Source organism: Apodemus sylvaticus, chromosome 2, assembly GCF_947179515.1.
Source record: "Apodemus sylvaticus chromosome 2, mApoSyl1.1, whole genome shotgun sequence".
Lineage (NCBI taxonomy): Eukaryota > Metazoa > Chordata > Mammalia > Rodentia > Muridae > Apodemus > Apodemus sylvaticus.
This window is the reverse complement of record NC_067473.1, coordinates 151,400,680-151,419,698: the sequence shown is the minus strand read 5'-3', so window position 1 is coordinate 151,419,698 and position 19,019 is coordinate 151,400,680. Positions and strand designations below refer to the sequence as shown.

Genomic DNA, 19,019 nt, shown 5'->3' with positions numbered 1-19,019 from the left:
CAAGACTGGGAGTTGTCTTGAGTGGTCTGCCTTCCTGAGCCACTTGGTACTGGATCTGAGTAGTTTCTGGTGCTCTGCTACCCAGACCACCTGACCCTTGACCAAGGTCATTTCAGACTTGCCCTGCCCACCTGGGTCATGTGGCACCAGACTAGGGGTCATTTTGGGTTTTCAAATAATATTTTTTAAAGAATCACTCAACTAAGTTTGATAGTACATGCCTGAAATCTCAATTCTTGGAAGGTAGAGGGAAGAGGATCTACAAGTTCAAGGCCATCTTCAGGTACATAGTAAATTCAAAGCCAGTTTGGACTACATAAAACTGCTTTAAGGAAGACCAGGAGTCCCTCAGAGTTGTATGGTTCCCATATTGAGCAGGTTGTTTACTGCATGTAGACTACAAGGTATCTGGTTAGTTGTTGCTGCTGTGATAAAATATCCTGACAAAGCAACTTAAAGAACTCACAGTTCAGAGTCAGTCCATTGTAGAGAAGTCCTGCTGCAGAAGCTGGAAGCAACTCCTCATTGACAACTGCACTCAGGACGCAGTGAACAGCACGCAATGTTTATGTTTACTAACTCTCCTCATGATGCAGTCTAGGATGTGAGCCCAGGGATGAGTACTGCCCATATTGATGGTGGGATTCCCACCTCAATTGACCTAACCACCAAGATAATCCCTCAGAGACATGAACAAAACTAACAAAGCTAGATAATTCTTCACAGGTGTGCCCAAGGGCTGCCTCCTAACACATTTGTTCTTGACCCAAGGGACCCTGGGTCTGCACTCCTCCTTGTCCCTGCATGCTCAGTGTCTCCCTATGTCCCCTCTCTGTAGAGAGGGTGAGGGGCCCAGTGACTTTCTAGTCCAAAAACTTTATTAAACAGATGGCAGTAACCAGGTATCTCTTATTAATGTGGTGATGCGAGGCCATCCCAAAGATCCTGAGGACACAGATCCTGTCTAGCACAGAGCCAAACCCTGAGTCATTTGTCAACATTCATAATATGGATAACATTCTGGGAGTTTCTCTTCTTTTATGAACAAGCTTCAAATTGAAACAAATGATTTATCTCACAACAAGTGTTCCTGGGAGATTTTTTTTATGTATTGTGGAAAATAAATGCATAATGGTCACAGTGTGTGATCTGTATTGCCAGACAGAGATGGAGAGCCGTGAGGGGAGGACTGGGGCTCAGCTCTGAACACTCACTTTAACTTCTGGCCCTTACATCTTATTTTTATCTTTAGAATGTTAGGTGTTTACTGATGTCTGTTAAATAAAAGGGGCTGTACTATCTGCTTCCAGCTAAATCTAGGTGCAATCTAGAACTTGCTGCCATGTTCTATCCAATATATTTCTTGATGTAAAAAGTGAGAGTTACTCTGCCTTCTCTTGTTTTCTGTTAGGATTAGTTAGGGATGACTCCAACACCAAACATGTGTAGAGTCTAGTCATCGCTTGGCTGTCCTTTCGGGTGGCAAGGCTCATTGTTTCAAAGGCAACATCCCAAATGATTCAAAATAAAAAGCTTGGATTTCATAAACATATTTGAAGAGTAAGTCAGACTAAATCTCAACCAAGGCAAATAATTTATTTAGCAATTCAAGGGTTCTTGACATTGGTTTCAAAATTAAAGACTAAAACAAGGATAAAGTTATTATACAATTTAACTATTATATATACCTAAAACATTAATCACTTATCTCATAAGTTCTTTTAATATACAGTAGAACTACATCTTCATATATTCCCTTTGGTTAGAATACAGCATACCACTCAGGCATTCACTAAATGCTAAACTGGATTAATTTTTTCTTTTCATTAATTATGACTTGATAGGGCTGGAGAGATGGCTCAGTGGTTAAGGGTACTGACTGCTCTTCCAAAGATCCTGAGTTCAAATCCCAGCAACCACATGGTGGCTCACAACCATCCATAATGAGATCTGATGCCCTCTTTTGGAGTGTCTGAAGACAGCTACAGTGTACTTACATATAATAAGTAAATAGATCTTTAAAAAAAAATTATGACTTGATAGGCAGTATACCTGATCAATGTAATAAATAGACCATACAGTTCTTCGGTATTTTTAAAGAACTATTTCATGAATGAGCTGTTTTAAGTGAGAATGTAATATATAGCTCCACAGCTTTGCAAAGAATTTAACACTCCATCTTTCACCACCCTGGTCAACTAAAATATTGACCAGGAGAATGGCTCAATGAGAAGAAATGTAGACGTGGTGAATATTACTCTCTGCTCTCCTTCTCTCTCTGTTGAGCCTCTATTAAAGAATACCAGTCAGACAGGTGTGCCTGGGACATTAGGCAATCAGTTAATAGTGGGGCTTTCCTGATACATCCTACACTGAAAGGCAGTGGACAATAACTCAACAAAAAAATCAAAACTATCCACTAATATTTGTACAGTTAATATACAAGCAGCAAATCTGCCTCTGAAGATATCAGCAAATAAGAAAGGTAACACAGTGCTTTTATAACCAATTCACAATTGTAAGCAGCCACAGAAGACTCTTGGTAGATGGAGAATTAATTTTCTAGGAAGGCTGAGAATAGCTGACACATGTATAGGAACTTTTTACAGCTGTATGTGTACATGTGCGTGCATGTGTGTGTGTGTGTGTGTGTGCGTGCGTGCGTGCGTGTGTGTGTGTGTGTGTGTGTGTGTGTGTGCGCGCGTGTGTACAGGCGCCTCTTCTGGTGATGACCAAAAGAAGATATCAGGTCCCCTGGAGTTAGAATTACAGGCAGTTGTAAGCTACCTACAGTGGGTCCTGGGAACCAAACGTCAGTTTTCTGAAAGAGCAGAAATAGCTCAGCAGGTAAAGGCACTTCCCACCGAGCCTGCTGACTGCAGTTCAATCCCCAGGACCTACATGGTGGAAGGAGAGAAAAGTTTCCTGTCAAGTTGTCCTCTGACATGTGCATGCTCACTATGTCACAAACACACAAAGAAATATAATTTTAAAAACATCTTCCAAACAATGGAATTTTAGTTCCTCACAGACAAATACTTTAGTTTCTAATAACTTTTGGCACCTTTTCATCCGATGTTTATAATAAGGACATGGTTAACTTCTCAGAGTGTTATAACCAACTAACCTACACTTAGACCAGAGGAGAACCAGGTTTAGTGGTACTGACCTATAATCCCAGCTTTAAGAGGCTGAAGCAGGAGGATCACAACTTCAGCTTCAAGGTCATAATGTACTGAAGCTGTGTGTGGACAGACGACAATACTTACAGATCCTGTGTGGCATCTCCTTTCAACTTGCTTTAGGAAGGAGTCCCTGTCTCAAGATGAAACAAGCCAAACAAACAAAAACTCCCAAGAGTAGAGTAAGAAGAGAAAAAACAGGCCATCTTAATTGCATGAGTGTGATGGAGTAGGGAGTGTTTTTGTTCTGTCCTGGTATTAAAATGTCAAACAATCTGTATGTTTAGAACTCATAGGTAATGAGCCATACACATAGTATGTTGTAGAATCCTCCTTCACTCTCTACTGTGAAAAATACAGAAATAGTTTCTCAGTCTTTCAAAAGCTCACTAGTTTTCTTAGCTAACTGGAAATGAAGTTAAAGCAAACACCTTCAAACCACTGTTGTAGTACAATCAAAAGCTGGCCCCTGAAACCAGTCAGTTAGAGAATCTGTTACAACAAATTCTCTTACAAAGAAATAACTCTGAGCTAGAATGAAAATTTTTCTCATGTAATTATATTTCTTAACACATATAACTGTAGAACTTGGTCTAGTTAAACATTATCACAGCTACTTCTGAGGCTGAGGCAGGAAGATCACAAGTTCAAAGCCAACTTGTTTGTCAGAGCAAGACCCTTTCACAAAATTTATATTAAAAAATTAAGGACCTAGCCCAGTATAGAGTGCTTCCCCAGTCCGTATGATCCCTATGTTCAATTACCAGCACATAGACACACTCCGAAGCATAGAATGGTGAAAACTCACATTTGGGTGGTACCTTTTGGTCATAAAAATTATACCCTGAGAAGTTTATTTTTAATTTTTTCATATTTAAATTATATATATACATATATGAATATATGTATATGTTATTTATATGTGTATATTTTACATACATGTATATACATATATATATATAAAGAGAGAGAGACACACACAGCATGTCTTTCCTTGGGTGTGAACTCAAGCGAAATGGGAAGTAGGGAAGATGTGAAAGTAGAAGGGAGGACAGGAAAGTTGGGAAATCAATATTATCAAAATCTATTACATATGGGCACAAAATTATCACAGGCCTCATGGCACAGGAGGCTGAAACAGAAGGATCATTGCAAGTTCAAGGCCAACCTGGAGCAACCTAATGAGACACTGTCTCAAAACAGAGTAAAGGAAGATCTGGGGACGTAACTCAATGCCACTGGCTAATGTGAAAAGGCCCTAGATTGGATTCTCAGTACTGTGGTGGGGGCGGGATATCAGAAAGTAACCCCACTGTTTTGTATAGCTAATATTCTACCTTTAATATGAATTAGATAGGAAAATATTCATTTATTTTTGAGAATGGATCACACTGCTGCAAACACATTTTCTTCCTTAGGTTGTCTATTGCTGCAACAAAACACCATGACCAAAAGCAAGTTGGGGAAGGAGAAAAGGATTTCTTGGCTTACACTTTCACATTACTGTTCATTGAAGGAAATCAGGACAGGAGCTCCAACAAGGCAGGATCCTGAAGGCAGGAGCTGATGCAGAAGCATCAGGAGGCACTACCCACCTGCTTGTGCTCCCATGGCTTGCTCAGCTTACTCTCTTAGAGAACCAATGGCCACCAGCTGAGGGATGGCACCACCCAGGGCGGGCCGGCCTCTTCCATCAGTCAGTAATTGAGGAAACGGCCCCCAGCTGCTGCTTTTTTAAAGATTTATTTCTTTATTATATATAAGTACACATTTATATATAACAAATATATATATAATTATTTTTATATTATAATAAGTATAATTTTATATAAAATAATTACATAAAGTAATTATAATTTTATATTATAACTATAATTAAAATAAGTACATAATTTACTTATTATATAAGCAATATATAATATTTATTATATATAAGTATATATATATATATAAGTATATGGTGTGTCTAGCTATCTTCAGACACACCATAAGAGGGCATCAGATTGATCCCATTACAGATAGTTGTAAGCCACCATGTGATTTCTGGATTTGAACTCAAGACCTCTGGAAGAACAGTCAGTACCCTTAACCACTGAGCCATCTTTCCAGCCTTCCACCTCACCCCCCAGCTACTTCTTATGGAGGCATCTTCTCAATTAAGGTCCCTCCAGATAACTCTAGTTTGTGTCAAATTGACATAAGACTGACTAGCCAACACACTCACCGTCCTCCTCCCTCAGACTCCTGAATGCTGGTAGTAGTAGTAGTAAACCACTATCCCAGCCTCTTTTAGTCATACTCTTTCCATGATGAATGTGTATCAGATGAAACACAATCTTTTCTGAGGAGTTGGGGTTGTTTGTAAAGAACTGTCTGAACCCTTTACTTTGTAAACATCTGCTTTGATTGGAACACCTTTTCCTTTTTTTATTGACTCTGTTGATCTGCCTCATATATAGAAAATGCTGTTGCAGAACCTTACCACCAACCTACTGACCAGGGGTGTGTGTGTGTGTGTGTGTGTGTGTGTGTGTGTGTGTGTGTAAATTAGAGTGATGCCACACTGATTCACTTTTCTGTAATTTGTCTATCCAGACTTAGTTTAGTTTTTATATTATCCTAAACTTGAGGTAAAGATTGTGGGATTCATAAAGAAGTTGGTGTTACTGTTCAAATGAATACCAGGCCTTGTTTCTTTCTATTTGAAGATGATCTAGTCTCTATATATGAGATGGTATAGGGGTGTCTTGGTAGTAGAAAAGTGTCAGGCTAGTGCATGCGGCAGGTACAAGTTTCCAGGGTGAATGGCCTGGTTATGCTGTCAAGGCTTAGCAGCTACTCTAGCCACATGCTGGAATGCAAAACTTGGGCTGTAACCTCACTGCCAATACCTGGCCAGAGTTTTGTCCCCAAAGCTGTCACATGAAACATGAAACAGAATCCGTCGGTCAATATACTCCCAAAGAGAATCCAAAGAATAGTTACTCATCTGGGACAAAAAGAACTAGAAAGAAATTTACAGCAGGTCTCTTAAGAAAAACACAGAACCAATGTTCCAAGTGAGAGTTTCGGGCCTTGGCTGTGAGTCAGGTACTCGGTGTTATGCAAAGATCTACTAGTCACTGTGTGCAGAGAAAGAATATCAGATAGCCTCTGAGAAATGAATGAAGGGAACTCAGCCAGAATGAGACAGATTTAGTAATGAGTTCTCTCATTATACATCTAAGCCAAGAACAACATGCACCTTCTCCAGAGACTGAATTTTTCTTCCATTCTAGGAGGTAGAAGACCATGCGAAGTATGTTGCCCAGGCTTTCAGATGAGCAATCTTCTCTAGCAGCCTTTTAAAAGCTGCTCATAAAGAAGTGCACAGATCACTTGTTGGGTCATTAGAGGCTTTTGACATCAGGAACAACATCTCTGTACAAACAAGCTAGTCTGGACTAGCAAAATGACTTGGCAATAAAGATATCACTGAAGACCTGAGTTCAATCCTCAGAACTTCCATAGTGAAAGAAAATAACTGACTCCCACAAGTTGTCCTTAGACTCCCATACATGCCATGGCTAACATGCCTGTATACAACATAATAAATAAAATATAATTCAAAATTTAAAGTACACATATACACATGCACACACAAGTCCTGTTTAGTCTCCTACCTCCGTGCTGAGTTCTCCATATGGTATTGTTATGCTCAGCCATAGTCCTTCCTTACTTTCTGGAAAACAACACTGTGAAATTGTTTGTGTCTATAATTATGAAGATTGTAGTAGTACTGAGAGTTTTCATCTTGGTTTGTGAGGCATAAGGAATATTTGAACTTCTCATTTCAGATTAACCTTGACTTTACTTTTTTCTCACCTCAGATCATCCAGCCCCTCTTAGAACTTGACCAAAATAGAAGCAAGTTAAAGTTGTATATTGGACACCTGACAGCCCTCTGCCATGACCGAGACCCCCTAATCCTCCGTGGACTCACTCCACCAGCTTCTTACAATGCAGATGGTGAACAGGCAGCTTGGGAGAATGAGCTGCAGAAGATGTCTCAAGAGCAGGTAGGTCTTGTTTAAGCTGTGGCCCAAGCACACTTCCCTGTCTGCATGGGTAGTGTTTGGGGATAAGGACATGGGTCTAGGTACTGTGCCCGTGCGTGTGTGCGTGTATGCATGCATATGGACCAGACGTCATTCTCATGTGTCATTCTTCAAGAGCTTTCAGTTTCTTTCTTTTTTTTTTCCCCAGTCAGTGCCTCTTGCTGCCTGGAGCACACTAGTTTAGGTAGACTAACTAACTGCGAGCCTTGGGATCCTCCAGCCTCTCCCTCCCGCCTCTCCCTACCCAGCTCTGGAATTATGAGCACACACAACCATACCCAGCTTTTTACATGATGTTGGGGATCAGAACCTCAGAGTGGTACAGCAGTGCTTTACCAACTGTGCTGTCTCTTTAGGCCCCAAATGTCATTTTTAATTGATTTATATTTTTTTATTTATTTTCAAATCAGCAGAAAACATACATAACATTATTTTTTAAATATGTACTGAGTTAAGCATGTATTACCTCAGTTTTTAATTTTTTTGGGGGGGTAAAGGTTGATTTCACCAAAGTAGAATTTCAGGTTAATGTAGTGCCCCAGAAGTATCCTCTTCCTCCTACTGTCTGTTCTGCATACTCCTTAGTGTGGTCACTGAGGGTTGGTCTTTATTGTAAATACATCCTGGATATCTATAACTGGGGGGGGGGGGGTGGTAATAACTAACGGGTGTAATTCTTCTAGGTCTTTCTTGAGAGAGTTAGGATTTAGCACAACCTAGGATCTGTGACCATCCTACTCTCTAGCCCTGTCAGAGCAGAGCTTGAAGCTAGGACGGGGAGGTGGGCATTGCAAAGGGAGGTTGGGGGTCTGTGGCCTCCGGGGCAGCAACAACAGGTGAGCAGTAGGTGTGCGGTAGTCCACATCTATAAAATGGGCACCTCAGTTCTCATACAACTAGGAGGAGGGATGACAGCATTTAAGGTTCCCAGAATCTTCTGATTCTCACACAGAGCACATATTTCTGACTGTTATACAAAGCTTTTTTTTAAGAACTTTTTATTGGTTCTCAAAGTCAGTTGTATGTATTCCTGTTCATTTCTGTATAGACTGCATAAAAGACAGGTTTTGAAAACAAATCAGTGCAAACTTCTTCAACTTTGGGGAGCAAGTAAATATCTGGGCCTTAGTTTGAGACAGAATTTCTTAATGAAACCCAGAGCTCACCTACATGGCTAGTATTACTAGCAGACTTGCTTAGGAATCCTCGTTACCAAGCTGGAAGGACAGGTGGGTTGCCTTGGCACCCAGCATTTTTGTGGACTCTGAAGATCCAAGCTCTAGTCCTCTGCTTGAAGAACAAGAGTGATAACTGCTCAGCCATCTCCCCAGGCCCACATCACATTACTTTTTATGAACTATTTCAAGCTCCAAAAACTATAGAAGTTAATATAATGTTCTCTGTAGTATTTTAAAAGAAAATGATTCCCACATAGGCTCCAGGTCTTGAATACTTGGTCCCCTGTTGGTGATGCTTTTTGGGAAGGCTTGGCAGATGCAGTCTTACTGGAGGAAGTACTTCTCAGGGAATAGGCTTTGAAAGTTTCAGTTCAGCCTCACCCTACATCAGCTTGCCTTTTCTGCATCATGGTTGGGGTTGAGATACGAGCTCTCAGCCTCTTGTTCTTTCTTCCACAAGTTTCTCTTCATTATCGCAGCAACAGAAAAGAAACTAATATAAGACCATGTCTCAAAAATATAAGACAAGGTCTAGGGAGATATCTTCATTACTAAAGTACTGAGGATCTAATTTGGATCCCACACCCTGTATATAAAAGCCAAGTGTGAGGCTGAGGTAGTTCAGAGGATAAAATACCTGCTATACAAGTGTAAGGATCAAACTTTACATTCCTAGAACCCACATAAAGTTAGATGGTATAGCACATTGCAGTGCTTCTAGAGGATATAAGAAGCAGAGACAGGAAACTTCCAGAAGTTTATCAGCCATTTAGTCCAGTGTAAGCCGTGGCAAACGAGGGGCCAGGTCTCAACAAGGTGGAAGGTACAGGTGGACTTCTGAGAGAGCCCTTTGACTTTGACATGCCTGCATTCACACAAACACACACATGATAGATAGATAGAGGGGGGGGAGAGAAAGAGAGAGAGATGGATGGATACATGCATACTTACATTTATTCGACACCCCACATTGGGAGCCAAATGTAAAATTATTTTGAATATAAATAAACTAGTAAATTAATCCAGCAGCTGTATTTCTTTACCTTATGCTAGATTTCAAAAACCACACAGAGAAACCAGGATTTATTTGAACTGCATCTCAGTTGCTGAGCAGTTAAATGATCTACTTTAGTCTCTAAGCTGATATGGCTCCCAGCCGCTGCCCCGATGTACTTGCTTCTTCTCATTGCTCCGGCTTCCTGGGCTGCAGCTGTGTTTCTGTGAGATCTCTCCAGTCCCCTTCCTCCTGGCTCCAGTTCCCCATCAGCCTGGCTGAGCTGAATCTCCCTCTCTCCCTCTCTCTTCCTTCTGGCTGCTGGATATCCTGCCCTATTGTTCTTCTACCCAGCCATTGAGTGATCAGTATTTATTAACAACGCAGAGGATAAATGATAAGAACTATTTACACAAACTTGAGACAGGAGATTCTTGGTGTAAACATTACAGTGCCATATCTGGATTGAAACGAGATAAAAGAGCAAAGAAATCAGCATTTGAATAACGCAGGGGTAACTTTATGTAGTGTACAAAAACATTTAAATAGAAAATAAATTTAATATTTTGAAGCCTGGTGGTAGTGGTAGCACATTCCTTTAATCCCAGCACTCAGAAAGCAGAGGCAGGCAGATCTCATGAGTTTGAAGCCACCCTGCTCTACAGAACAAGTTCTAGGACAGCCAAAGCTACACAGAGAAACCCTGTCTAGATAGATAGATAGATAGATAGATAGATAGATAGATAGATAGATAGATAGATAGATAGATAGATAGATAAGTAAATGGAAGGTGCTGCAGCATATCTCTTGTAATCTCAGCTGTGGGGAGGAGGGGCAAGTAGAACCCAGGGCTTGCTAGGACACTAGTCTATGCTAGTCAGCAAGCTCCAGGCCAATGAGAGACCTTTCACCCCAAAAAAGGTTAAAATGGAACTAAAGGGAAAACAGCTACCTAGCACCTGTGAGGCCCTAGGTTCAGTCCCCTTTCCTGCCAAAAGGGTGGGGTAGGAGATGGACAGCTCCTGAGGGGTGATACCTGAGTTTGTCTTCTACCCTCCTTACATACATACATTCATGTGTGCCCTATGTGTGCATAGACATGTATGTATGCATGTGCACACATACACAATTATAAACGTAAAGACCCCGTGCTTTGGGACAGTAGAGATGGAGCAGCAGGTAAAGCATAATGCTCTATAAGCACCACCTTCCAGATCTCGGGGATCTGACCCCTTCTAGCCTCCACTGGCACCTGCATTCATGTACACATATTTTCCCACCAACACACATGCATGCACATAATTAAATGTCTTTGCTTTTTGTTGTATGCCAATATTTTGTTTTTGAAAGGTCACACCCCACCTTTGACCTCCCTTTCAAGTGTTTAAGTAGTTCAACTGATAGGTTTGGTTTGACACTAAAATCCACTAAAAATAGAGAACAAAAAATTTTTTTCTGGCCTAAATGGTGACTTCTCATCGGTTGAGGCTCACTGGAGTGAGTGTGTGTCACTCTGTGGGTCACTGGCTTGGATCCCTGTTCCCAGCACTTGGTGCCATTTTCATTTTTCAGGAAATAGTTTTCCAAAACTTAGCTCAGGCCTTGTCTTCTTGGTTGTCTTTCCATTTGTTGTCTCCAATTGCTGGGTAACTTGCATCCATCCCTCTTTTGAAAAAAGTAGATTCAGGAATGACCATGCTGGTGCAGTACTAACACACTAAACAACTGCAAGTCATTTCTGCCACTCATCAGTCATTGGCCATAGACATGACATTCCATTCTTGTCTCTTGGATGGCTGTGCCTGGTTGCTGTGCCACCCACGTGAGCCAAAGGGGCGCGGGAGCTGTTGGGGGCAGAGCCTGAGACACCGCAGGGAGAGGGAGAGAGAATGGCCCTTGGTGGGTGACAGACTTTGTTCTGGTTCCCAGTCTCTGTTTGTGATCTGCTGTTCTGTTTGTGATGTCTGAACTTGTTTTCTCAGCTCTAGTGCTGAAGCCTTGTCCAAAGCACTGAGCAGCAGCACGTGAGAGGCTGCAAAAGGCGAGAGCAGCCGTCTAGCAGAGAGTAGCTGAGCCCTGAAGATAAATGTGTTTGCCTCAGAACTGAGCACAGGAATGTGTGCATGTTGTGTGTGTCTTGACACATTTATGAAAATTACACAGTATGGTAGATTCACTTTTCTTCTCAGCTCCGCTCTCACACAATCTGGCATTTTCTTCTTCCAGAGTATCTTGCTACTTGGATGCTGAAATATCTGGCAATGAAAGCTTAAAATATAAAAATAAAAATTGGAGCTGGAGAGATAGCTCAGCTAATAAAAATGCTTGTGCAACAGGCATAAGGATCTGAGTTTGACCCCCACAGTAGAGCCTACATCTAAAAGCCAGGCAATGTGGCATGCACCTATAATCCAGTGCTGAGGGGCAGAGACGAGGGTGTCTGGGTCTTGCAGTGAAGAGGAGGAGGCCGCTGGCATAGAGCTGAGTAGACAGCATAGGAGTGTTCAAAGCTGGTAGGGTGCTAGCTTCAGACACTAGAACCCAAACCTCCCACCCTGCCTCTGGATATTCCCCAGTATTGCACTGAGGACGTGAAGGTGAAATGAGAACTTGCTTTGTGCAGTTAGAGTCAAAAGTAGCACTTCTGCATGCTTGAGATTATGCAGACATTAAATACTGTTTTCCATTCATTCCCAGTATAAGAACAGTATGTTATATTTGGTGTCCACATGGAAAAATATACAAAGAAACTACAGGTTTGTGCTCAATGTAGAATAACCATATTTGTGTCATCATGGGAAGTTACAAATTAAGGGACCTGGGGGTGGGATATGAATATGTCTACACACACTTCCCCACAGATAAGGAAGAAAATGTTTCCAGCTGAAGCTGTGGAAGCTACACAGGGCCCTCTCTGTCACCCTGGTCCTAGAGCCCTAAAACCTTTGGAAATGAACATATCCAGCCCAGTCATGCTGGTGGAATAAGTTATACCACTGCTTCTCTCTCAGAGTTTTAGATGTTTTACCAAAGGCTTGATGGTCCTGACCACACTGTAACTATCTAGAAATTGAAATCACTTAAAGTTCTTCCACATAGTGTCTACTGTGATGCACGCCACAACTTCCTGCCTGAGCACGCAAAGGTAACAGTGACTGTGCAGACTGACAATTCTCTGGGGGAAAACTGATGCTTACATTAAATAGAATTATGAATAAATGCATACCCTTCTCCTGTGGAACTTGACTTCCCAGGACAAAACCAAATGCGATCCTGATACACAAGCCATTTCAATATATATTCAGATATTGCTGCCATTTCCCACTGTATACTTGACCACCACCCATAACGCAAAGCCCACCCACCACCACCACCACCACCCATCAGGGAAAATAATGACACAGCCTTCCTGCCTGGTTCAAAGCTCCCAATTATTCTGGGTTACCCTCCATACCAGCCACTTACCAGACATTCTAGATATTGCTGTTGGGACCACTGCCATGAAGTGCGGAAAGCCTTCTGATCCTGAGTCAGAAAGATGGGAACAAATCACGCTTACTGTCCTTCCTAACAGGGGGAGTCAGAACTAGATGTGAATGGCCGGTGAGCTCCACAGCATTACATATCAACAACAATCTATTAGCTTCTTCCAGCTAAGATACACCATGTAAGGGGTCCACATAGAATTTGTCTTCTCTTACTCTGAAGGCTGGAAACCTAAGAACAGGGTGTTGGTTCTGGAATCCTTGGCTCTTGGTTATAGACTTCTCACTGTGTCCTCAAATGATGTAGCCTGTGACCTGAGCATCCATGATGTCTTCTCATCTAAACTACTACTACCTACATGCAGCACCACCCATACAGTCAAAAGCATGACTTTAACATAATCACCCTTTAAAGGCTCCATCTCCAAATAGAGCAATTCCTCTAGGTTCTGGGGATTAAGGCTTCAACGTGTAAATTTTCGCTGGACACAGCTCAGTCCATAAAAGCATCATGGAACTACTTCAGAGCCTAATTGCTAGTGGGCCACTGTTTCAGAGTTTTGATTTAGCTGATTACTGTACCAGCTATAGAAACTATAGAATCTGCATTCCAAATAAGCCTTGTGGGTTTTGCCCTAAGGTAAAAGGTACTACAGAATTTCATTTCCATGAGTTAGTTACCCAACATTCCTTCAGGGGACTTAGGGCTGCTGGTTACTTCTACCCAGAAAGTCAAGTGAGGTACATTCACTAACAGGGCCTTTCTGAAGGAGTCGTTATAGTCACAAAGCCATAACAGTGTCATCAATGAATAAAATCAGGAACATTGGGGGGTAGATACAGTGAAGGTACTCTTACAACTCAACAACTGTCCTACTGCTCTGCCTCTCTTTAGTGCAAAAGGCAACTAGGCACCAAAGAAAATACTGAACATAGCATATGCTCACTGTTTAGTCCTAAAGATCAGGTTCTAGTGAATAAAATTTGTCGTGGGGTCCTTATCAGTGAGAAATAATGGTTTTAATGTTATCAGACTGAGTCTTGACTTTTTAAATCAAACTGAGACTACAAGCCAGATTTCAGACAGATCTTATTTCCAGCTTGGCAGAAAAGTATGTGATGTGACGGTGACTTTAAGCTAATATGATGCACTAGGCATGGTGCCCACTCCAGAGATCCTAGCAAAAAAGGTTAGACTTGTCACCATAGCACACACAGTGTTAAAGCATCCTCCGTCTCCAGATTCTCTGACTTCATGCTATTTGATACATGTGAAGTCTATCACTCTACATCTGCAAGGCTGAAGCAAAACTAAATCCAATCAGCATTTATTCCTAAGGAAAGTGTTCCACAAATTAAACTCAAAATGCAGCAAGCAGAAGGAAGAAATCTTGAGGAGATAAATTACGGATTCTGTGGCTCCTGCTGATGAGACCTTGAGTGGGTGCGGTGGCGTTCTCATGAGCTAGAAAAGCTTATGGCTTCCGGCTGGGTCTCATCCTTTGACTCGTCTGATAAGGCAAACCAGGGATGGGCTCTGCTTAGTCAGACATCATGAAGTCTGAAAAGAATTTGAAGAGCACCTGTCTCCAGACAGCTGAAGCCAAAGAGGTGAAATGCCTCATCCAAGATGGGAAAGTCAGGTGGCAAATGAGGCTTCTGCTTCAGGTATTGGCCACTGCTGTTCCTTGCAGCCTAGGAAGTAAATTCAGTGTGTCAACTCCAGCAGAAACTGACACTTTCAAATACAGAACTTCTTGTCATGATGCTGCCGGTGTAGTTGGTGCCAGCTCAGGCTGAGTGTGTCTCGGATACTGCAATTGAGTGTACCACCCAAGCCTGTGGGTCCTTGTGGAGAAAGGGGGATGGAGAGTAATAAGGAGTATTGGAGAGTTTATTTAACCCCTTCAGGGCTGTAACTTTGCCACCCCTTCACTTGTTCCCTGTGGGACAGAAGAACCCTAGTGTTCTACCTTAAGTCCTATGAAGTGTCATGCATAAGCAGTGGTCCATAGACACTGGGATAATTGCTCAGGGCCATGTGCAGCCTTATCTGGGTTCTAGTTTATTTGGATTGGCCTTCTCGGGTTATATGCAGAAGAATGATTCCAGGGTTTCCCAGTCTCCCCTTGCCTATGTTTAGCTGAATTCTTCCAGTTTAGCTGCACTTCTCATGAAGGCTGAGCATACCATTTCTGTGTCTGGCTCCCTAGAAGGACACTGTAGAAGAAAAGCTATGTCTGTTCTCCTGCACATGCTTGCTTTGTCTTCTTGGGTTAGGCCAAATCTGTGAGTGTGTTGGAGGTCTGAATGCCATGACTTCATCATATGTCTTGGGGAGCTGTGCTTATAGCATGGAGAGCCTTCAGTATTCACTGAGCCAGATTAGACTGGAAATATTCCTGGAGTCTCTGCCCTACCTTTCTTGACCTGTAACAAAACTGCAGAAGTCTGAGATTTAAGAGATTATAGGAATATTTTTTTTCAGCCCCAGCCTTCCCTAAGGAGCTTTCAAATCAGATCCCATACTTTCTTTCCTTGAACATGCAAAAATTAGTAACGTGCAACCCTACCCCATCTGTCTCTGTGCCAGCCAAATCAAACGCAGGCATTCTCTGTCTGAGTGGTACTTACCTCTCACACTGTCCATGGTCATCCGTGAATGGCTGTGTTCCTTCAGGGACCACTTAGATGATCCCACCTGATAACAAAGGTTGGTCATTAATAGACACCTCCTATGATTCTGTTTTACTGGGCCAGGAGTGTGTACCCCATTAAAGGATCATCTTCTCACTTTCTCCAGGAGTAACCATTCAGATAATATATCAGGCTTGCACTAAAATTAGTGAGAAAATCAGCAAGTTGACCACAGTAGCCTTTTCAGTCTTCACTTATCACTGGCACTAACGTGGGATCCATGTGTTGGGAAAAGCAGTCCTGGGAATAGGTGTCTTGTGCACGTGCGATAGTGGCTGCAAACTCCCTTCCCTCTTCCCTTCGCTTGGGCAGAGACATCAGCTGGACATGGAGTGGGCCTCATGCTGGTCCTGCACTTAAATCTCAGCTGCAACAAAGCCTTATTCTTACCACCCTGACAGCTTCAGCATTAGATTTCCTAATCCATTGTTTGGTTTGGGGGGGAGTGTGGTATGGGAGTGTTTTTTTTTTTTTAATCCATCCTTTCCCTTTTGACATTCCTTATTTCTGAGAGCCAAACTAAACACATGGGGCTGGCCAGCCACCCTGCCTGAGTCTGTGCTCCCCAGAATATTGCTATTGTTATGATAGATCCCTTTAACAGGAGGGAGGTTTCCTTTCATTTTGAAAATGGTGGGCAAGTCTCAGTTCATTTCAGTTAGCAGATAATTGAAAGATAATGTAAGATACTGCCAAATCAGGTTAAAAACAAGGCTTTTAGAATTCTAGATAGTTGGCAGTGTTTGTTTAGACCATGCCACTGCAAGCCCATATAAAGCAGATCCCACTCTTGGCGACATGTCCTTATGCCTGTCTATCCCTTACCTCAGGACTGTGCTTCTGTTCAGTAGGCCACCAGGGCTGACAGGCTTATTGTTTGAAGGTGACAGTATACCACAGTTCCTTTAGTATTCTAGGGACCTGCCTCTATAGGAAATGATTCCCATTTTCTTGGCCCATCAAAATTAGTGCATAGGACACCAGCCAAAACAGTGGGAACGTTCTGTTGAGTTTCTTCTTTTCACAATTTTCTTTCTTAGTCATGAGTGTTCCTCCTGTCCTCTCTGTCTCTCTACACATTCAGAACAGACAGAGCACTCTAGCAAGACAGACTCCAGAAGAGAGACAGACCTGGGAGTTGTTAGTGGCACAATATCACAGAGGGTACACAGATTATCTCATCTAGGGACAAATGCCCTAGACAGGAAAGCATTTCAGACATGTCTGGCTATAAGTAGGTCAAAGATTAAGACATTAATTAGTATCTTAGCAACACTTGCAGATAGAGTGTGCATGCATCTGGAAACTGTAGCTCTGACTTCTGACCCAGGCTGGCCTCTGGGTGGTACATGCTAAGTTTCCTGATGTGAGTACAGCCTAACACCCTTCCACTCTACCTCTTCAGGCTTTTGTCTCAACCATAAGGTGGAGTCTAGAACCAGTGATCACCCTGCTTCCTCTAAGCTATGAGTTGAAATTTCAGAATCACTGTGCTTTGACTCTAACATGTTGTAAGCCTTGTGTTTCTGTGATTAGACGTTTGCCTGGCTCTGGTCGGGTGGGAAGGAGAGGAAAGGGACAGAGACGGGGAGATCCAGAATTTGAGGCCAGCCTGGGCTATGTAGCTGATTCCTCAGTGTTTGATTTCACTCAGGACTAGGGGCTGCTGTGGGTGGAAGAGGAGCTCTTTATTTGGTTTTAGGTTTGGTATGGGGGAAGATGAACCTTTAAACGTGACCCAGGGCCTGGGAATGCTAGGCAAGTGTCCTGTCATGGAGCCACGGCCCTCGACCTGAATTTCTTTTCAGCCTTTGAAAACAGATTATAAAAATAGTGGCAATCTGCCCCTGAAAAGCCCAGTCACATTAAGGCTAGCATTCATCCAGTACATGATTAACAAATACTGTGTTGTAGATAGAAAAATATGGGAGATAACAATGGAATTACATGATTTTCATGTTTCAAAGCATGAAGTACTATGCTGTTTCTGTATGAAGAAAGAGAAGGCAGAAGTTCCTTCATCTCAGTACATAAACTAGTACTGTGCGGGTACTAGTGTCATTTCTAACCTGTGGGGAAGCTGTAAAAGTCTTCAAGATCAATCTCTAGCTTTCCTTGGCACCAATGCTAGTAAATTCTACAGTGAGAAAACAGTGACCAGATGCCTGTAGGAAATAGCTTCCCAATTGAGAAATCACTGTGCTCTTAGGCCCTCCAATCTGGTAAGCTTTATGGTCTGTTCAGAATGGCAAAGTAGCAAAATACATTACATTTTATTACATATGTTTGAGAAATTAAAACTGGAAGGCTCATTCTTTGTCTCCATCACTCCTAAACTGCTGCTGGTTTTGGTTTTGGAGCTAGGAAGTCTGGCGAAGGCAGGGGCCATTTCTACTTGACCTACCACTTCCAGGGCACCACCCTTAGCAGTTTTATAGCTCTGACTTCAAAGCCTGTGTCCTGAGAGTTAGCTGTTTTGGTTTTGTTTTGTTTTGTTTTGTTTTGTTTTGTTTTGTTTTGCTTTGCTTTGCTTTGCTTTGCTTTGTTTTGTTTTGTTTTGTTTTAAAATACTCGAGTTCTTGTCTGCTTAAAGCAAACTAAGCATTTCTATGTGATTTTGTGCCTACCACCAAATCATGAAAAGGGGACTTAAGTGAGTCATGCTGGCCATTGAGTTTGTTGAGAGACCGCTCTGGGCATGCCTTTCAACCCATCAGAGACCCTCTCGTTGACCTCACAGCAGAAATGGAGCCAAATCTACAGAATACTCAACTTTTTTTCTCTTTTAAGAATCTCTTACATTTGGGTCTGGTGGCTTTCAGTTGTATTGTGTCTTGTCTGTGGAGAAATACAGGTCCTGTTCTTAAGTCATAGTGTATGCTGAGCAGATGTTCTGAGCAGTGCTCCCAAGGCAGCCAGTTCACCACAGCAGTTCTCTCTTGCTCCATCTATCCCACTTATGTTTCTTGTCATTGTACCATTCATGTTGGCTGAGCTCTGAGTTACTCAGCATGGAGGCTGGCCAACCCTATAGCCAACCCTTCCCAACAGCACCTATGTTGGGTGAAAAGTTGTAGAACCCCCATGTCTGCTCCATTTATTTGCTGAGCCTCCTGTCTGTGACAGTAGCTCTGTGTTGGAGACCAAGGCACCTCTTCCACTGTATGTCACATGGCAGACTGTGCACCACCGTGAGTGTCCCACATGGAATCACTGTGTGCATCACCGTGACTGTGCATTGCTGTGAATGTGCATCACCCTGAGTGCTCCACATGGAGTCACTGCTACATTTGGGACTCTTGGCTCAGGCCCCTTTAGAAATCACATCACTACTTCAAGAGTGGCCAAGCTAGACAGTGTTGCCAATGGCCACCCTCATGCCCTGT

At 42.4% G+C, this 19,019-nt stretch overlaps 1 protein-coding gene across 2 annotated transcripts in view; it reads left to right on the top strand.

Moving 5' to 3' along the window:
• Positions 1-19,019, top strand: part of Erc1 (ELKS/RAB6-interacting/CAST family member 1) — a 296,730-nt gene that overhangs the window by 268,135 nt on the left and 9,576 nt on the right. For both annotated transcript variants that reach the window (XM_052174710.1, XM_052174709.1), the window contains one exon: positions 7,052-7,240. In XM_052174710.1, the coding sequence (XP_052030670.1) occupies positions 7,052-7,240 (189 nt within the window). The remainder of the gene's footprint in view (positions 1-7,051; positions 7,241-19,019) is intronic.